This window comes from Acinonyx jubatus, chromosome A3, assembly GCF_027475565.1.
Source record: "Acinonyx jubatus isolate Ajub_Pintada_27869175 chromosome A3, VMU_Ajub_asm_v1.0, whole genome shotgun sequence".
In the NCBI taxonomy this organism is placed as follows: Eukaryota; Metazoa; Chordata; class Mammalia; order Carnivora; family Felidae; genus Acinonyx; species Acinonyx jubatus.
The window spans coordinates 72,777,597-72,799,605 of record NC_069388.1 but is presented as its reverse complement, the minus strand read 5'-3'; the positions used below and the strand labels follow the sequence as shown (position 1 = coordinate 72,799,605).

At 34.3% G+C, this 22,009-nt stretch overlaps 1 protein-coding gene across 5 annotated transcripts in view; it reads left to right on the top strand.

Moving 5' to 3' along the window:
* The window catches only part of PPP4R3B (protein phosphatase 4 regulatory subunit 3B), a 63,435-nt gene that overhangs the window by 10,177 nt on the left and 31,249 nt on the right, over positions 1-22,009 (top strand). For 2 of the 5 annotated variants that reach the window (XM_015074211.3, XM_015074210.3), the window contains exons 3-7: positions 2,020-2,118; positions 10,243-10,866; positions 16,876-16,953; positions 18,220-18,336; positions 19,732-19,848. In XM_015074211.3, the coding sequence (XP_014929697.1) occupies positions 2,020-2,118; positions 10,243-10,866; positions 16,876-16,953; positions 18,220-18,336; positions 19,732-19,848 (1,035 nt within the window). Of the gene's footprint in view, positions 1-1,074; positions 2,119-10,214; positions 10,867-16,875; positions 16,954-18,219; positions 18,337-19,731; positions 19,849-22,009 lie in introns of those variants that run through there. The other 3 variants (XM_053200619.1, XM_027072420.2, XM_027072421.2) reach the window with 3 other exon arrangements.

The following is a 22,009-nucleotide window of genomic DNA, read 5'->3' as shown; positions in this document are numbered from 1 at the left end:
TGAAAAGTGTTCCGTAACTACTGTGAATTATAGTAGCCGGTATGCACAGATGTTTTTATTTACGAATTTAAACTGACATGTAACCCTAACAAAATGAACACATGTCGTAAAAAAGGTTGAAAACAGTGATAAAAGTGCAAATTAACATGGTAATGGTAAAGCTAACATTTATACTCCTAGTTTAATCTGTGAGCCGGGTGACAATGCAGAAACAGTGGTAAATAGATCTCACAAGAAGTCGCTCCTCCCCAAAAATTCAGAATTATTGAAAGGGTGACATTAAATAGGAGCTTGTATCTACTGTCATTTGTGGGTTTACTGTGCTCTAGGTACATACTGGGTCTTAAAATGTTAACTAATAATGGTATGGAACCATAACCGTTCAAACATTTAAAAATACTGCTTATTTTATCTTTATTTAAGGCTTTTTATTTGTTTTACTGTATATTTTGTAAAGTATTGGTTTGCTGGTATTGTATTTCTGAATATAATGCTTAAGTAATTTGAGAGACACAAAAAAGTTTTGGAGATCATTATTCATGAAGCTGTTTTGAGGAGAGCTCTAAGAAGTTGACTTGGGTTGAGGAAAGTACATGGAGCCTGAATGTGTGTCCTAGTGCTTTAACCAGAGGAGCTCTGTCTTTACTTTTTCTACATAAAGATTCTTAGTAAAATTTTGTTTGTAAAAAGAGTTCTGCTGGATTTTTAAAAATATTTCAAAACCTCTTTTGTATATGGTGGGAGCCACAGAAGGTTTTTGAATGCAAGGAGTCACATGATGAAATTTTAGAATACCTGGTGGCAAATTTGACTTCCAGGAAACATAGCTAGGCAGAAGCGAGAACACAGCTTTCCAGCTGTTCTTCTTACCTGATCACACAACAAAAAATCTAAGGCCTGGGTTAGTTGAAGGATATTTTCACTTACAGATTAGAGCTATCAAAGTATTGAAGTGTTTTCATTCTGAAGACTTTGTAAATCTGCAGCTTACTTTGAGTTTTACATTTTTTTCATATCACATCATAATCAGAAGTATTAGTCAGGTGAATAATTCTTAATTATAAGGTATTTTTGTACATTATATACTTGACAATTGGGATATAAACTCATGTATTTTTTTAAGTGTGTATTTTCTAAAAATCAAAGTTTTAGCCATATTAAACTTCGATTATTATATCTTTTAAAAATTGGCATTTCATTTGAGTGTTGCATTATGATTTTTGTGTTTAAATTTGTCCATGTTTTAATTTAAACCCAAACTTTAGTTTTAATAAAGGGGTTGACAGCTTTTTCCAAAAAGTGTAATTAACTTTTTGGTAGGTATACAATTAAGAACATTTGTAGAAAAACACGTAACCCTGGGGTTCTTAATTTTTCTACAACCTAAGCTGCTGAAATAGGTGCTAGACTTATTAACAATAAGAAACAACTTATTGGTAGGACTTAGAGTATCTTCATTTCATCATTGTTTTGAATTCCTTCATATCCTGAAGGCTTTTCCAGATTCAGGAGAGGGGGGCAAAAATAGAAAGGGTTAAACTAAATTGTTCTCAGCTATTAGTCTGCTTGCAACCAGTTGACAACCAGGTTAAAGGAAAAGATAAAGTTGTAGGTGGTAGGTGGTTAGTGGGTGAAATAGCTGACTTTCTAGAAACCAAAGATGTAGATGATTAGAATGTCTACATTACAGTTTGGCCAAAAATGGCTAGACTTTCTGTTAAACATGATCTTAGTACATGAACCAGATCGCTAACCCGTTTTAATATTTTTTGTTTTAGAAAATTGCTCAATATCATTTTAGTACCAAAGTTATTCCATTGCCAGTATATTACTAAAGTTTCAATGGATAACAAAATACAGTTACATGATGTCAATTGAGTATGCATTATTTGCACTTATCAGAGGGCATTTGTCATCACTGTACTGTTTCCTATCCTCTTGATTTCTGTTTATACTTCGTAGTTACTTCTTTTCTAGCTTTTCTAGTATGGTGATGTAGAAATCTTTGTTTTTAAACAGGATACATTAATTGTTTGGTCAGAGGCTGAGAACTATGATCTGGCTCTAAGTTTTCAGGAAAAAGCTGGCTGCGACGAGATTTGGGAAAAAATTTGTCAGGTAAGGTTTTTTTGTTGTTGTTTTTTTTAATAATGTTTAAGTGTGCATTTTTTATTTTTTTTTCTTGTTACCTGAAGATATATATTAGAATGTGGAGAGAGTCGCCTGGGTGGCTCAGTTGGTAAGCCTCCAACTCTTGATTTAGGCTTGGGTCATGATCTCATGGTTTGTGAGATTGAGCCCAATGTTGGGCTCTGCGCTGACAGAGCAAAGCCTACTTGGGATTCTGTCTCTGCCTCTCTCTCTGCCTTCCCCCCTTCTGCACTATCCCTCTCTCTCTGTTTCTCAAAATAAATAAATAAACTTTTAAAAAAATGTGGAGAGAGAATGTTTTACCACTTTAGATTTTTATAGTATATATTCATAATAAAAGGTCAGGATATTTTAAAAAACAAAAAAAAAGATTAATTATGTTCTAAATCCTTGAGGTTTTTCCTTAATATTTGGTCACCTGTTTGCCTAATGTTTATGAATACTGTGTGCCAGACACTAATCATCAAAAGTGCTCATGACTTCTGGGGTGCCTGGATAGTTCAGTTGGTTAAGCATTCAACTCTTGATCTCAGGGTTGTGAGTTAAGCCCTGAGTTGGGCTTCCTGCTGGGCATGAAATTTACTTTAAAAATTTTTTAAAAAAGGGGCGCCTAGGTGGCTCAGGTCATGATCTCCCGGTCTGTGGGTTGGAGCCCCGCATTGGACTCTGTGCTGATGATACTTCAGAGCCTGGAGCATGCTTCAGATTCTGTTTCTCCTTTCTGCCCTCCCTCACCCCACCCCCCATCCCCCCCCCCAGTACTCTCTCTCTCTCTCAAAAATAAATAAAGATTAAAAGTATTTTTTAAAAATTAAAGAAGGCAACAAAAGTGTTCATGACTTCAGTTCTTAAAGAGCTTACAGTATAGCAGAATATAAGAGGTGATAACTCTCAGATAACTGGAACTTATTTTAATTAAGGTTTTATTTTAGAAGTTTCATATTTGCAGAAAATATGAGTAGAAAATACAGAGTTTCTATGTACTCCCCTCCCTAACACCTTCTCGCACTTTCTCCTATTAGTAGTCTCTTATACTAGGATACAGTAGTCACAATTAATGAGCAAATATTCATACATTATTATTCATTATTATTAGTCATACATTTATTAGCCAAAGGCCATACTGTATTCAGATTTCTGTTTTCTCTTCCAGGATCCCATTCGAGATACCACATTACATTTAGTAATTATGTCTCCTTAAGCAAACTATCTCTAATATCTGGTAACTGGAATTTTAAGTTAATCATAACATTAACTACTATTCTGTAAATGGAATCACTGTGTTTTAGTGGTTGCCTAGCATAATACTCTCTTACAGTGTTTTTTATCTATTGTCATTTTCACTTCTATCAGCTTTTCATTCTAGTGATTCTGATCCCTGAAGGTTCTTAAGTTAGTTTATGCATCTGACCACAGTCATTTTTTTCCTTAGTCCTCCTAGGAACAGTGCCACACAGTACAATAAAGTAGCCCAAGAAAGTATAATGTGAATCTTCCCATTCCATATAAAGCTTATTTGACGGATGGCTCTGGGTCACAAAGCTAAACTGGAAATAGATGGTTTGTTTCTTTCCACCTCATATTTTACTATGTGTGTATCATGTATTACGGGAGCATTATTAGTATATGGTTTTAAATAGAATTTCCATTGATGAATAGAGGAAAACACTGCTAAATATGATTTTTGCTTTAATTTGTAAAATATACATAAGAATATAATCCAGATTGGTTTGCTACTATTCTGCTGTCATGTTTTCCCATTTTTAAACCTATAGATGGTGATGATGAGAAGGTCCTAATATTTACCTTTTTTTTCTTGTGTGCGCTCCATAGATTGAGATTGAATTTTATGTTTGCAAAGTTTTCTTTGAAGTGAAATGTAAGACCTAAAAATGACCTCTATTGCAGACTTAGACATATGCAGTCCACTAATATTTGCTGCTCTGTTCTAGATTCAATAAATTTGAATCCTGCAAGCACTCATCCACAAAATGGAGGAAAAAACTGATCCATAAAAATAATGAAAGCATAACAAAGGATATAAAACTTTCAAAATAAAAGGACAAGATTACTTTTCTATAACATTTATAACACCATTCAGAATATTAATAGTATATAAAAACTAACCTTTTTACTGTAAATTCCTGAGAAGTGGTATTTTGTATTCTCCCTCCTCCAGTATACCAGCATGGCACCTGGCACATGTTATGTGTCTACTCCATACATATTTAAAGAATAAGTGAATAAAACAGAAGGTAAACATCTTCTTTAGAACTAGAATGTTGAATACATTTCTTCTAGAACATAAATTTGTTTGGTAGATAATATTTTCCAGTGATCATCACATTAGGTTATGCATACTCCATTTCTCCCCTCCCCTCACCTCAGAATGTACTGTGTAATATATGTTTCTGGATATACGTGTATTCTTAAAGACTTTGTACATTTGTCCTAGAAATTTTTGCTGAAATTTATTTCTTACTGTTTTCACTCATGCAGTTCAGGAGGTCCCTCAACCAGGCAGGTTCACTAATTCACTAGAAAGACTCACAGAACTCCACAAAGCTGTTACATTCATCATTACAGTTTATTACAACAAAGTGATACAGATTAAAATTACCAGTAGGAAGAGGCACATAGGGTGGGGTCTAGGCATGAACTTCCAGTTTTCTTTTTTAGGATACTTAGGCAGACAGCACTTTCTTCTCCCTGCACTGATGTGTGGCAACCTGCACGTAGTATCGCTGACCAGAACAGCTTACCTAAACCTTTGTGTCCAGCATTTTTGTTGGGTGTTATTCCTATAAGCAGGCTGACTGCCCTGTGGCAGACTTCAGTTTCCAGCACCTCCAGAGGTTCAGCTGATACTACGTGGCCCAAGCCTTCCACTATAAACCACCTAGTTACCCACACAGAGCATATCTGGCATAGCCCAAGGCTCCCAGGTACACATCAAACAGGATATTCAGAGTGCTTAGAGATTACCTCTTAGGAGCTAGGCAAGGGCCAGATCCCTTTAGGCAAGACTAATCCTTGATTGCAAAGGACACCCCTTGGTCCATTGCCAAGACTCTCACAACAAAATGATCATATTTCTCTAAATGTCTGTATTTAATATAGCATTTATATGACAGAGCAACTATCAGTATGAATATGCCTAGTATTTGGAGGAGCAGTCCTGGAGTAGAGCTGGATTTAAGAAACAACTAATTTGTCTGATAAAGCCATGATTTACCTTTTATATTTTTATACTGATTTGATTACTCATTTTCCTCCTTGATCTGTAATTTGTACCTTATGATATACTTGTACAGGAGTGTTTCACATAGAAATTAACTGGTGGTTTACAAAATCCATTTCTTCCTCCTGCCAGTCATTTTCTATCAGCATTTATGTTGAGCATCCTTTAACTCAGTCTCCTAATACATTTAATCATCAATACTAATTTTACCATGAGGCTTATGTACATAGGGCAGTTGGATCAACAATGCTAGTATTACACCATATTGTGGTATGGTAGTAGATGTATCTGAAAAGTACGGCACGTTACTAGAATCATTAATTTGGTCACTAACAATTGTTTCAGTGTATCATTATATTATATGACAAAATGTCTCCCAGAGTGGTGTAGCTCATCAGGTTTAATTACAGGCCTCCATTCAACTTGGTCAAGTCCCAAGAATAGGTGATCTTGGCAAACATATGGTTTTTACCCTTCCAGGCATCTGATAAAATTGAGCTAAGAGAATGTCATCTCTTGCTCTGATCCTTTCTTGAGGTAGTAGTATTAATATTGGATGCTTCTTGTTGCTTTACCCATTTATTCATTCCTTTGCCCTTAGTTACTATTTCTTCTACCCATTTGCCAGTGATTTTTACTCACGCTTTTCTGCCTTTGGAAACTTCTGCCAAACGCCTTTGGAAGGGGCGTTAGATTTGGCCACTCTCCTGGTCCAAGAAGTTTAATTTTTTGCTAAACAACTGAGTTGTACTGTACTTTTTAAATCTATGCATGCTGCTGAATATACAGCTAGTTTATTGCTCCTCATTACTGCATGGTATTCCACAGAACTATATATTTTACTCTTCAGTTCTGAGAGGTCATTGCTGACCTTTGAAAAAACAATTTCAACAAAAACATTACACAGTTATTTTTTTAACACCTTATAATGAGAAAGTAGAACTCCTCTCTGAAAAGTTTGACGGCTCAGAGAGCAATAAATTATAAGAAGAGCAAAGATAATTTCTGTATGTGTGTGTGTGTGTGTATATATATATCTTTCAGAAAACATAAAATCAAAAGTGCATATGGAAGTTTTAACCTCAGAAAATGGTAGGATAGGGACATTTTCTTTGAAAGAGATGATGGAAATGAGTGAAGATAAGTTGTAAGATGGAGAAGAAGGATGTTGGGAGTATGTTGAGTACTGGTGATCTCTTTTTCAAAGGAGAAAAGTCTCTTCTGAGACTTAAAGTAATAGTGTAATAGAAAAGTAATAGTGTTTGACACTTAAAAAGGGGAAAAAATTAAAGCAGCAAATGTAAGGATGTAGGATAGGAGTGTGGAAAAAAACATTTTTGTTGAGAAACCTACTGATAGTGTAAATTTTTTATGCACCCACTCAGCATAGTAGTTGACTGACTTTAAGAATGTTAAGGTTAGATTGTGGGTTTTGTTTTTCTTTTAAAGCTTTTCTTTCCTTTTTTTTTCGTTTTTTGTTTTAATATTTACTCAGAATGAGGAGCAAGAGCAAAGGAAGAGCAGAGAGAGAGGGAAAGAGAGAATTTCAAGCAGGCTCCATGCTCAGCACAGAGCCCGATGTAGGGCTTGATCTCACGAACTGTGAGCTCATGACCTGAGCCAAAATCAAAAGTCAGACACCCAACCAGCTGAGCCACCCAGGCAACCCCAGATTATGTTATAGTAACAAAATCCTAAAATAGTGGCTTATCACAACAGTAGTTTGTTTTTCCTTACTGCTATTTGATGAATGAGGGTTAGAGTTGGACAAGAGGGGGCTGTGCTTATCAGAGCCACTCAGAGACCCAGGCTGATAGAGAATTGATTTTGATACTTTCAAGCTAATTGCAATGTGAGAATGACAGGTGGCAAATCAGAACAATGGCTTTTAGAAGGTCTTCCCAGAAGTTACACATGACACTTCGCTCACATTTCTTTGGCCAAAATAAATCACACAGCTACATACAACTTCATGGAAGCAAAGAACTCATGTGCCACAAAAAGGAGAAAACCAGAAATGCTTAGTGAGCAACACTCTTGATATCCAGACAAATACTTTGATGTATGTGGGATTGACAGATCTGTCTGATATAATCTGTCAGTGAGAGTTAAATTTAGGAGAGAGTCCAGGAAGCTTGTAAGGATAATACTAGATAATGTAGAAACATACTATAACATAGTGAATGCTTCTGTAGCTTTGCTTTTGTTCTTAAACATATGCAAACTATTCATTTGCAGTGTAAGTTGAATCCTCCTATTTCCTCTTTTTGTTTTTGTTTTTGTTTTTGTTTTGTTGTTGTTCCTACGATTTTATTTTTAAGTAATCTCTACACCCAACTTGGGGCTCAAACTCCCGACCCTGAGATCAAGAATTGCACACTCCACTGACTGAGCCAGCCAGCCACCCTTCCTCTGATTTCTTCTTATTCTTTCCTTGTAACATCTGATTCTTCTTCTTCCCTCCCTACCTCATGCTCTACTTCTGTTTCTATGGTTACCCTTAGTTACTCTAATACCAGATTTCTGTTTTCTGTCCTATTTTTCCTGAGTAGTAGGCCCACAGATTTAGTTGCCAGCTGGGTATTCAAACACCTCAAACTTAACAAAACTGACCTTTTATTAACCATTCCTCTCCATGCTCCCAGTTTTTGTTAAAGGAGCCATAATCTTCTTAATGACAGTTTTAAAACTATAGAGTTATTTGTGGTTCTTCCTCTCTCTTACACCTGTCCCTCATCTGTCTCAACATCACTATCTAAATTCAGTTCTTCATGTAGACTTCAGAATAACACCCTAATTTGTCTTTATTCTCAAATTTATTCCATACAACTGATGCCTTACTTTCTAAAGGACAGTACTGCACATTCACTTCCCTTGACTTTCCATAATCTGGCTTTAGTCTGCATTCCCAGTTTTGCTGTTGGCCATATGCATACCACACATTTCTCTCTCTCCGACTCTATTCCCTTTGTACTTTGTATACCTTTATCCCCATCTGAATCTTACCCATCTTTGAAGGTCCAAATGCCACTACTTTTATGATTTCTTCTTATATTCTGTCTTCACCACCCCCTTTACTCCCAGGAGTGGGAAGGAATTTCCCTTCCTCTGAATTTCCATGGCATTTTATCTGAACTGCTCTTATGACCTTGTTACTTAAACTTTCTCCTACATTTACGTGTCAGTCTCCCTAAGCCCAGCTCCTCTGTTGAGAACTCAGAAATAAAAGAAGTACGCTCATGCTATAGGAGAAAAAGTCTCTTATATGCATCAGTATATCTACTTTCTCTAATAAGTCCTTAGATCTTTTTTCATATGTTGCTTTGGTAGACTTGGAAATTTGTGGAGCTTTTTCATCTCAGGATATTTGGATGTTTTGAGGTGAAAAGAGGATAATTGCACTCTTGTGTTAAGAATTAGGAAAAAATTTATGAAGAGTACAGTTTTTATGTTAAATAGAGTCATTATAGAAATCATTATAGGGGCACCTAGGTGTCTCAGTAGGTTGAGCATCTAACTTCAGCTCAGGTCATGATCTTGCAGTTCCCTCACTCTTTGCCTCCCTCTTCCCTCACTCTTTGCCACTCCCCTGCTTGCATTCTGTCTCTCTCTCTCTCTCAAAAATAAAACATTAAAAAAAAAATTTTTTTTTAAGGTGTCATTATAGGAAACTTGTCCCAAGTTTGCCATGCTTTTCTTGAGCTATCAACCTGAATCATAAAACAGTTGTTTATTCATTGTGTTTTCTAGATACTAGAACTTGGAGGCTTTTATCACAGATGTTAAATAAATGCCAATTTTAAAAAAAATCTTTGTTTTTAATTTTTAAAAATTCTTTATTATTTTTTTTTATGTTTAATTTTGAGAGAGACAGAGTGCAAGCAGGGAAGGAGCAGAGAGAGAGGGAGACACAGAATCCAAAGCAGTCTCCAGGCTCTGAGCTGTCAGCACAGAGCCGGTTGCGGGGCTCGAACCCACAAGCTGTGAGATCATGACCTGAACTGAAGTAGGACGCTTAACCGACTGAGCCACTCAAGTGCCCCAGTATTCTTTGTTTTTTAAAACAATTTCAGGCTCTTAGCAAAAGCAAGTATTTTTTCAAAAGTGAATTTCAAAAGTAATTTGAGGAAATCTTCTCACTCTTGAATATCCAAGAAGTTGGGTTTTAGTTTGGTTTAAACTTAATAGTGTTTTGTCAGGCCAATGGGATGGTGCATTAAGAGCCGTCCCTAATTTGGGGGCCCCACAGAAGAGTTAACCTTCAGCAGAATTCAAAATTAGTAGATGTAGGGAAGTTATTAAACTGTACATGGTTATTACATAACCTCAAATAAATCAGTGTAATATTAGCTGAAATAAATATATTGTCAGGGGTCAGAGTTAATTAACCTCAAGTTATAAGTTGGGAAATTTAGAGGTGAAATTGAGACTCTTCCAATAATTGACTCTAAACTGGGTGTGTTTTCCCCCTCTAGACTTCACTTTCTTTCTTTTTTTTTTTTTTATAATGTTTATTTTTGAAAGAGAGAGAGAGAGAGTGGGCAAGCAGGGAAGGGGCAGAGAGGGAGACCAGAATCCGAAGCAGGCTCCAGGCTCAGCTGTCTGCTAGAACTCGATGCGGACTCAAACTTATGGCCCATGAGATCATGACCTGGGCCGAAGTTGGACACTTAACCAATTGAGCCACCCACGTACCCGTGGACTTAACTTTTAATTAACAGTGATTATGTGGCTAATAATGTTTGTTTGCAAGGTATTTTTTACTTAAATCCAGTGGTCAGTGATTTGATTTCCAAAATTTTGAATTCTTTTGTATTTTAAGGTAACCAGCTGTACTTGGATGTTTTTAGGTTCAAGGTAAGGATCCATCAGTGGAAGTCACACAGGACCTCATTGATGAATCAGAAGAAGAACGATTTGAAGAAATGCCTGAAACCAGTCATCTGATTGACCTGCCCACATGTGAACTCAATAAACTTGAAGAGATTGCTGACTTAGTTACCTCAGTTCTCTCCTCACCTATCCGTAGGGAAAAGCTGGCTCTGGCCTTGGAAAACGAAGGCTATATTAAAAAACTACTGCAGCTGTTCCAAGCTTGTGAGAATCTAGAAAACACTGAAGGCTTACATCATTTGTATGAAATTATTAGAGGAATCTTATTCCTAAATAAGGCAACATTGTTTGAAGTAATGTTTTCTGATGAGTGTATCATGGATGTCGTGGGATGCCTTGAATATGACCCTGCTTTGGCTCAGCCAAAAAGGCATAGAGAATTCTTGACCAAAACTGCAAAGTTTAAGGAAGTTATACCAATAACAGACTCTGAATTAAGGCAAAAAATACATCAGACTTACAGGGTACAGTACATTCAGGACATCATTTTGCCTACACCATCCGTTTTTGAAGAGAATTTTCTTTCTACTCTTACATCTTTTATTTTCTTCAACAAAGTTGAGATAGTCAGCATGTTGCAGGTAAGTAAACTAAAGTGTTCTTATATTATTTTAGGTATTCTCCTTAATAGTTAAAGCTGGTGTTCATTCCTTTTTGAAAGTTTTCTTTTGTTTACTTTAAATGTACTATTGAGCATAGAAAATAGAGCTTTATCTCATTTTTTAAGTATTTTTTATTTTGAGAGGGAGTGCGTTTACTAGTGGAGAGAGGGGCAGAGAGAGAGAATATCCCAAGCAGGCTCTGCACTGTCATCACAGAGCCTGTCGTGGGGCTCAGTCTCACAAACCATGTGATCACAACCTGAGCCAAAATCAAGAGTTGGATGCTTAACCAACTGAGCCACCTAGGTGCCCCAAAGGAAAGAATGCTTTCATAATGTGACCTTTTAAATTTTTAAGTGTCCTATCATGTAAACTTTTTTAACTTCATTTTTGCATGCATTTAGAAAATTGTAAAATATATATGACAAAATATTCATCATTTTCACCTTTTTTTATGTATACAATTCATAGCATTAAGTACCTTCTCAGTGTTATGCAACCATCACCATTGTCCATTTCCAGAACTTTTTTATCATCCCAAACCAAAGCAGCTGTTTCTAAGATTATTTTTAGTCCATTTTGTGAGATCTAGTTATTATTGGAGGGATAGTACATATGAATGTGTGTGCTTAAAGTTTTCCAAATAATTCAAATGTGTAGTCAGCACATTTTCAGGAAATGATAACTAGATTATTTGCTGTGTGAGGTTGGTTTTAATCTGTCTCCTTGAGTTGTAAAATAGTTTATACCATGTTTAGTATGTTAATCCTTTATACGCTAACAGTGTAATAAGGAGGAATTTGAAGATTTTCCTTTACTTGTGGTAGTATACTATACCCACAGTTTCCTACATAACTCTCTTTGTTATGTCCATATCACTGAATAAGTTTCTTGAGCAGCTTCTATATACATAGTGTAGTAGTGGTTCTCAAGTGTGTTCTAGGGGCTCCTAAAGCCCTTTCAGAGTTCTGTGGGGTTTTTCCTTTTCCAACTTCTTGTCAGTGTGAGGCTGTATTTTCTTCTTGTACTTCAAAATATTGTATTGCAACAGATTGAATGTCAAAGAAGATGTGAGAATGTAGTTTTCTTCTATTAAGCCAAACATTACAGACATTTGCAAAAATGTAAAACAGAGCCACTCTTTTTTCTAAATTTATAAAATTTTTCATAAATATATTTACATAAACTTATATCTTATTTTTAAAACAAATTAGTAAATGTTTTTAAATGTCTCCGTTTTTGTTGTCAGTATTGCCAAACATAATCCACATAATAAAACTCTCTGGGGTACTCCATAAGGTTTAAGAGTTTAAGAGATCCAGAGACAAACAGTTGAGAGTTTCTGACTTAGTACTTAGCTCTTAGTTGTGAGATTCCGTTTTATGATGTTAACAGTCATCATTCATCTTTCTGTTGTTACTTTACTTTTTGTATAGGGTTTACTTCTTTAGATCATGCTTTCACCTAGCAGTTTTCCTTATTCCACAGTAATAAGTATAAGGGAAAATAGACTTATGCATCGGGTTCCATTTGTTATACATGAGACCTGCTTTTTAAAACCATTTGTACTATACAATTCAGGGTGCCATTTCACTTGCTGACAGAAAAATAGTTACAGTCTCAGGAGTTTGGAAATAGACCTACAGTCAATATAGCTGATGTAAAGAAAAGAACCCAGTGACAGAAGCTTAAGTGCAGAAGCTTTCAAATGACTGCTTTGACATCAGAAGGGGTTCCAAATCCATAATAATAAATCATAAATGCTTTATATGCTTAAAAATTATGCAAACTAATCTGTAAGTATTTGAACTCTTTATGTCAGTTTATATATTTTCTCAGATCTATTTGTAAAGGCTATAATTATGTAAATCAAGCATAGCTTTAAGAAAAGAAAGTCTTACTCATTTCTGGTCTGTGAGATACATTTATGAAGTAGATACTGTGAACTACCTGTTGCATATCTAAGGTTTAGCACTTAGTTATCTCTTCATTTCAGCAGTGATGCTGAATTCTGTTTTCTGTTCTCAACAGTATGTGAAAAGAAAAGAATTATGATTATGGTGAGTGACCTCTAAAGGCTCATTTCCTAAAGCCCAACTCTGAGGTTTCCATGTAGAAATTTTTGGCTAAGTATTAAATGTTTCCAGATACCCTTCTAGCTAACTAAGATATGTATCTATAGCTTCTTAAATGAGTATTGGCCTACTGTTGTATGAGTTACATAAGCAAGTGCAAATGTAAAGATTGTATCTATCTGGACCAAAATGAGTTAGTGCAAAGGTACATAACATAACTCCTAGCCTAAATTAGGGTAATTAACTGAGAAATTACATGAAAGCACTTACTGTGGTCACTGGCTCCTGGTGTGTACTTTAATACATGTTGAGATTCTCTAAAGCTTGATTAGGGCATAAGAGTTTAGTTAACCTGAATTTTCTAGCTAATTGCATATCAAAATCCCGTGTGCCCAGAATTGAAATTTATAGTTAAAAATGTTTTTTATGAATTAAATCCCTAAAACCAATAAAGTGAGGTTATTTTCACACAGCTACAGATTAAAGTCCTTTTCAAAACAAGAAGTTTTAACTTCCTTCACTAGAAATGATTGAGGATAGATATCTCAAATGTTGACATTTTAATACATTACATGTTATCTCCACTATTCCATAAATAAGAATTGAGCTGAACACAAACCCAGTAAAATCAGTGGTTTTATTTCTTGTTTAACATATTTTGTGGATTTCAGCTTACTAAAAAAGAAATTTCTAAACTTTCATCCCACTTACTAAGGAGATATGGTAAAATCTCTTCATGCCTTTAAGGAAAAATTTACAATAATTCGGTTCTTCATTTTGTTTCAGAAGTTTTTGGATTCATGTAAGAATTTGACATATTACATTTTATCTTACTAGACTTGGCGTAGTCTAGTTTGTGTGTGTGTTTTACTTTGGTTTGTTTCATTACTTTGAACTAGTTAGAATTCTGTCCTGTAGTCTATTTTACATGGTGAGAGTAACAAAAACCAGATCGTGCAGGTGACCTGGATTCTAATAATTTTTTTTAAATGTTTATTTATTTTTGAGAAACAGCACTAGTGGGCAAGGGGCAGAGAGCGGGGGACACAGAATCCGAAGCAGGCTCCAGGCTGTGAGCTGTCAGCACAGAGCCCGACACCGGGTTCAAACTCACAGGCTGTGAGATCATGACCTGAGCCTAAGTCGGCCGCTTAACCGACTGAGCCATCTGGGCGCCCCCGTGACCTGGATTCTAAATCCATTTCTGTCACTAGCCCTTTAGATAATGTCCACTCTTTGGGCATCAGTCTTTTGAAATTTAAAATTGGACTAGGCAATCTCTGTAATCTCTTAAAGTCTGATCTAATTCCAACTTTCTGTCTTTACATGAGTCTAGTAATGGTGGATGGGTTCTGGGTTTGGGTTTTTTGTTTTTTAAAGTAAACTCTACACCCAGTGTGGGCTCAAACTCACGACCCCAGGATTAAGAGTTGCATACTCTACCAGCTGAGCCAGCCAGGTGCCCCTGGGATTTGGGAGTTTTGAGCACGTGCCTGTTTAATTCAAAGAAAAGTTTGATTCACTTTTTTAAAAAAGGCCCCCTTTTTCCCCATAAGGTTTTGTTGTGTAATTCAAAAAGACAGCCACACACAATTTGACTGAAAATAGTTGCAAAGGCTTTTCAGGGTGCCTGGGTAGATCATTCGGTTAAACTTCAGACTCTTGGTTTCTGCTCAGATCATGATCTCATGGTTCGTGGGTTTGAGCCCTGCTTTGGGCTCCACACAGTGCAGAGCCTGCTTGGGATTCTCTCTCTCCCTCTCTTTCTGCCCCTATCCTGCTTGCTCGCTCTCTAAAAATAAACTTAAAAAAAATTTTTTTTAAACAAAGGCCTTTATGAAAAAGAAGAACTGAAGTGATCTAAAGAGACTAGTTTAATTGGAGAACCAGGTATTTAGGGGGAGACATTACAGTTATATTTATGAAGCACTTTAAGCTGTCAGTTAATTGCTTTTTTACTAGTGCACTGAACAGAGTGCTTTTGTAGAGTATTACAAGAATAAGATTAGAAATCAGAAAAAATATATATACCAGGAATTAGAAAACATTCTCCTAGCAGACGGTAATACTTGAAATTGCCTCCAAAATACATTATGCAGTTCTAGCTTTTGGCACACAAATAATGAATCATGTAGGAAATTGTATTTATCAAAGAAATGGAACTATTTTCTTATGAAAATATTCTTTAAAAAGTTAAAGATCCTTAGAGAAGAAAGGAGGATTTAATCTGAGAAAGATGCAAGAAGAAAAAAAAATTATAAAAGGTTTAAGTGGAGGTAAATGTGTATTCACCAAAACCTAAAATATTGAGATAAAAAGTATTTAGAAAAAGTGATTTGAGGGATAAGTATAAGATTGCATATGCAGTTGAATTCTCTCAGAAATAGATGAGTCAGGCCATAGTATATAAAGTCTAGAAGTCAGCAAAATAGAGAACAAAACAAATACCATTCTGAGTCAGACTAATGAATGGGTTTGTCTCTCAGTATTCTTTAAGTAACACTGATGGATGGTTAGTGGGAGAGTATGTTACATCTTCTGTGATTGTATCTAGTAGTCTTCATTCATTTTTTTGTATATGCTTTATCTTATTTTTTTTTAACTTATTTGAGAGATTGAAACTGCTTCACAGATAATCCAAGCAAAAAGGCGGGTATTTAAGGTACATCCTTAACATGTTATAATTTGAATTTTTTGTCAACCAATAAGTCAAAAATTCTAAGAACATGCTACTTTAATTAAAGTTAATACAAATTGTATTTCATAAAAGTGAATTTTAAAAATAAGTGAAATTTAAAAGCACAATATTTTTTATCAGATCTTGATGGATCTCCACAAAGTGGATTTCAATATTCATGTCATTTTTTTCCTTAGTAATTTAATAGTCCACTCTTATTGTGGAAAACTAGAAAATAAAGATAAGCAAAAAAATTGCTCATAATCTATCACCAAAAGATAATCACAATTAACATTTTAATGTTTCTCCCTTTTAGACTTTAGACACAAATTTATATTAAAAATAAGATTGTACAGTATGTACTATACTGTATTTTTGTTTGTCCTTGTAAACAGTGCTTAGAGAAATTAACATATATCTGCCTTTTAATACCTCAGAGTCATCAGTGTGAAAAGCAATTATTGTAGTGCTTTATCATTTCACTGTGTCCTTGGGGACCACAAGAAAATATAAGCCTGTACCCCAAATAACCCTAAATTATATATCATGAGTTCTTGTGTTTTAAAAGGTTTTGCAGTCCAGTCTTACTGCTGCCAGAATTCTGTCTCCTTTACTGTTGTCCCTGTGCCGTATTTGTAATTCATTTTTCTAATCTGCAGTGGACCGACAATGAACTCTTCAAACGTGTTTGAATTACATTTAAATTAAGAATAAATAAATAGACCCTGAGAAGGAGCTACAGTGTCTCTCAGTTAAAATGCATGAGTTTTGGGGCACCTGGGTGGCTCAGTCGGTTAAGTATCCAACTTTGCCTCACATCATGATCTAATGGTTAATGAGTTTGAGCTCCACATGGGGTTCTATCCCCCCTCTTTCTCTATCCCTTCCCCGTTCATGCTCAGTCTCTCAAAGATAAATAAATATTTTAAAAAACTAAACTAAACTAAAAAAGTGAGTTTTCATGCATTACCTAGAACAACTGGTTATTTTTGGTCTCCAAAGGATTCTTCATAGCTGAGGTTTCTGGTTAAATGAGGTATTAGTGTATGTATAACTAATAATAAATGGTATAATCAGGGTTGAAAACTATAACATGAATATGCCCTGGAATTTTAAGGTTTATGATGAAACTATTAGGTTTTCAGCTACTTTTATTATAATTTGTGTAAATCATGTAAGTGAGTATAACTTTATACTTTTGTTAGACTTTCATAGTAATTATTTCTTCTCGTGTAGGAAGATGAGAAGTTTCTGTCGGAAGTTTTTGCACAATTAACGGATGAGGCTACAGATGATGATAAACGGCGTGAATTGGTAAGTTATTTATTCTTGAAATTCAAACCTTTATTTTTTTTTTAAGTTTATTTATTTTGAGAGAGAAAGTGGGGGAGGGGCAGAGAGGGAGAGAGTAAGAATCCTAAGCAGGCACTGTGCTATCAACACAGAGCTTGATGCAGGGCTCCAACTTGTGAACGATTAGATCATGACCTGAGCCAAAGTTGGACACTTAAACCAACTGAGCCACCCAGGCGCCCCTAAATTCAAACCTTTGAAGTGCACTTACTCTTGGCTAATACAACTTTTAATATTGAATTTAAGAGAGAATTTTTTATAATTAAGATGAAAAGTACACATTTATTCTATAAAATGATTACTCTCAAAGTTTCTCAAACTTATTGTTTTGTATATTTGCCAGTTTCCTAAAGTATTTTGATGTGTGTTTTTTTCCTCCAGTGAGGGAATTCATGTGCTTAAAAATCCCCAAATTAGATATGGGGTTTATGTTAGGACACAACTACAAACTCATACATTTTTATGGTTGTAGATACATTATAGTACGGCTCTTTTCAAAAAACAAAAGGTAAGGACAGTACTTCTTGAATACATGAATGATAAGTAATTTGGTTCTTGGAAATGTTTTTTTCTTTTGAATGTATGTAGTTTATGAGATACGAGGAGGAAGAGAATAATGATTGCTACTTACCAGCAGTTTGTCATTTTCTTTAAACATTATAATCAGGTACTTGGGTTTTAAAAAGTAATGAGAGATTACAGGTTTAAATTAGCCAAGTCATCTTGGTGTAGGTAATAGCCTACTCAGTTTTCTCATTTATAAAATTAGGCCTTTAAACTTGGGAATCTTTTAATGTCCTTTCCAGTTCTTATAAATGAAATTGTACTTTTGAGAGCTGTCTGAGAACCCAGCTACCATTTATTTTATATAGCATGTTTCTACAAAAATACATGCTCTAATTCAGAACACATACCTTACATGACATTTTTACAACTGAATCATGAATTGAAAATACTATATGTATATTCACTCTGAGACTCCACATACAACATGTACACTGTATGCCTTGGGAGAGTTCATCGTTCATTTTGTGGAAATAATGCGAAGTTTAGTTTTAGTGGGATGCTAGTTTTTAAGATGTTCTTTACAGGTTTTGAGGGGCCAAGATACCCTGAAGAGGCAAGGTCCTTCAGAAGGGCATATCATGCTATGGTATATCACATTAAAGTGAGCCCAAGTTTGCTGTTACGTGTGTCAACTTCTCACTATACTTTCTAACATTGCAGGTTAATTTTTTCAAGGAATTTTGTGCATTTTCTCAGACATTACAACCTCAAAACAGGGATGCATTTTTCAAAACTTTGGCAAAATTGGGGATTCTGCCTGCTCTTGAAATTGTAATGGTAATTATCCAACTTCTTTTCATGTTTTTGAAGTTGTGAATTTCTCATACCTTTATATTACATATGTGAAAGTATTTATTATAGTAATGCATATTGAATTGTATAGTTTAGGTTATGATTCACTTGATAGTGAATTACTACAAATGTGTTCCATCTTCAGATTTTTATTAACTTGAATTTGTAATATTAATATGTAAGCACTTGGATATAATATGGCTTCAAGTGAATTAAAATCCCACGTGTGTTTTCAAGACTGTTCTCTTCTGTAGCAATATTAAGTATGTTTTATAGAAATTTTTAAAATGTCTTTCCTTTTTAGACCAGTGAGAGTAGAGTAAGGGCAGACTGGACCAAGGCAGCTCATTCTGCAATATGGGTTAGGGCAGTGGTTCTCATATATATCTGTTTATGATTTTTATCCATTGGTATTGTATGAAAAATTAAAAATATTTATTATTTCATTTTAAAATGATAAACATAAATAATATAACTTATAAAAATAATTTTTCAGAACAAAAAATTTTAGTGGAAGAGTGGCATTTCTTTTTTTTTTTTTTTTTTTTTGGCAATCTCTTTAACATTTGGTTTAATAGAAGACAGCGAGATTCTCATAGCAACTTCTGCATTTAATTTGTTGTGATATCATATGTCTTATAGCCTCTGGAAAACCCCACTATACTTGTGATATGCTGAGAGTGAAAAGGGCTGATAATGCCCTAGGATTATTTATTATGAAAATAGTTTTTAATTTCATGTGGTTCCTGAAAAGGGTGTTGGACACCTCACCAGGATTCCCTGGACAACACTTGGAGAACTGCTGAGTTAGGGAATATGTTCAGAATCACTTGGAAGATTTTGTAACTTACGAGTCATGTATCCTTCATGTTATGGGTCAGTACCTTAGAAAACTAAGTTGTGGAAAAAGAGTGAAAGTACCCAGTATTTTCAAAAGCATCCTCTATTAGGAGAGTCATAAAAGAATCAGTTACTAAGGAGTAACTGGCAAATAAATCCAGGACCAAAGATGGATTCTGGAAAGTTATAGAGTCTTAACCAGGTAACATCATTCACATTTTGCATATATTTAAATCAAAAAAAATGTCTGTACAGTATTTATAAAGTATTTCTTTATAATCCCATGTTGATTCTTACATTTAAATTCCCTGAATATTTATCTTCATGGTGGTAAAAACTGGCACAAACTAATCATTGAGCTGCTTAAAAGTTTTTTATATTTGTAAAATAAAAGGAAGTATAGGATGGAGAGATTATACATTTTGAATCCAGTCCAATGTCTAATTCCAAAAAGTTGGTGTGTATAGATTTGGGAAAGAAAAGGAACACAGCACAGTTTTTGTTAACAGTCTCTAAGTAACCTAATTTTCCTTTTATTAGGGCATGGATGATTTGCAAGTTAGATCAGCAGCTACAGATATATTTTCTTATCTAGTAGAGTTTAGTCCATCTATGGTCCGAGAATTTGTAATGCAAGAAGCCCAGCAGAGTGATGATGTAAGTAATAATGCTGTGATTATATGTGAATTACCTGTAGAGTAGTGTTGGCATACTATTGAGAGAAAAGGTTTAACTACAGTCTTAATCTTCAGTGAAGCAAAATAGTAGATTTCTGATCATTTGTGACATTAGCAAGCCCAGAATATGTGGCATTTGATTTATTTTACAAACTGTATTCAAACTCGTATTGAGATAAATATATTACAACAGAATCGAATTATTTAAAAAAGTTCAAGTGCTAATGAGGTATAATTTCAAACCTTTAGCTCAGACACTTACCTGGTAAAACTAGCAAATTGTTTTCCCTTGTTTAAATGTGTCTTTTTTTTTTCCATGTGAATGAATGTTTAATAATGAGACCAATGTGTTTTCCCACTATGGAAATACTTAAACTTTCCCTTTAAACTGTTTAAGAACGAAATGAACATAGAACTATAATTTAAAGTAGTCTTTCTCATATCAAATATGTTTTAGTATTAAGAAGAAAATGAATATAATTATCTTCCTTCTTAAAGAAGATTTTGATTCCCATTGTATGATTTCTCATTGCATGAGTTACTTTTGAATTAAAATACAGTTGCTGTTTTGTGTTTAATCTTTTAATTTCTCCTTAGATTTTTACATTCTTTGTTAGATATTTCCAGGGTATTTCTTTTTAAAGTCATTTTATTTTAGAATCAGTTTGAGCTAATGCTACAGTTTTAGGCAGTAGAAGAAAGAGGAAAAAATCTTTAAGTATATTTTAAGGTTTTTTTTTATTAAACCCAAAAGGTGTTAAATCTGACTTTAAAGAAAGTCAGATACCTAGTTTATTAGTTTATAATCTCACTGTTGGTATGTGTATCTTAGTGCCAGCTTTAGAGAAAGTAACTCTGAAATTAACACTCTTAATTGCTGCATCCTCAGTGATATGCATTGATTAAGGACATCCATCATAAAATCTCTTCAGACGAAGAGAATAATAAACTAATTTTTAGGATTCTTTACTCTGAAAGTTTTTGTTTTCTTTAGAAATACTTCCTTGTTTACATTTAATTGATGGATGAGACTTAGAGAAGCACTTACTGATTTTTAACTATGAAAAGTCCCTTTCTCAGTTTTTCATGTTGATAGAATCCTAATCTTCAAGGTCTTTCATTTCTCCAAATTTTCTGAGATCTAGCAGTTTAACAGTTTAAAAATGTGTTGCCTCCAAATAGTTTAGTTAGCCCACAAAAGAGGATAGATTTCTCTCTTTTTTTTTTTTCCTTCAAAATTGAGGATTCTACAATTCTACATTGGGTTCCTGGTAACCTTTAAAAAGAGAAGACTTAAACTGTGTATTTGGTGGGCAGCTGATATTTTGATGGCCTTTTAAAATAAATGCACAGCATTCAAACTTTTCTTTCCAGTATTATGGAGCAGATTTGGTTTTAGAACTTGGATTACATATTAAAATATGTGTTGAGACACAGGAAAATTAACATTTTTTACCATAGTCATTATTTCTAAGCTAGAAGGATAGATTTAGTGATAATTGCTGTCTTTTTATCCTGCCACAGATTTCACATATTTTTATGTTAATGCCCTCCGAAACATTTAGTAAAACTTATTTTAGGATATGACTGGGTAAGTAATCCAGCTATTATTCAACCACTTATTTTGGCAGGTATTTGCATTGTATTTCTCACTTAGGAGTATATTCATATTGTTAATTTTTTTAGGTATGATAATAGCATTGAGTTTTTTTTTCTTCTTAAGAGTCCTTATCTTGTAAAGATTTATACTGAAATAATTATATATAAGGAATTTACTTTAAAATAATTCTGGGAGATATAATTTGCCTTAATAAAGTTAAAAATACATAAGCTAATGTCTTAGAATTAACTGTTCAAATTTTTTTTTTTAATGAAGAGCTATTTTTGCATTCTTCTAACATGTCAGAATGGATTAAAAGAAGTATTATTTCTCTAATACTTGCAGGCCTTCAAGTTGCAGAACAAATTTCACATGCATTTTTTTCTAATAATTCTTACATTCACATTAAAAAAAAATGTTTCCACAATATCCATCAGTTATTTTTATTCTACTTCAGAATAATGTTCCTACTCCTGTCATTCTTTTTTTCTTGTTTACTATATTCATGGAATCTAAGATACATGGATGCTAATATTTTTTT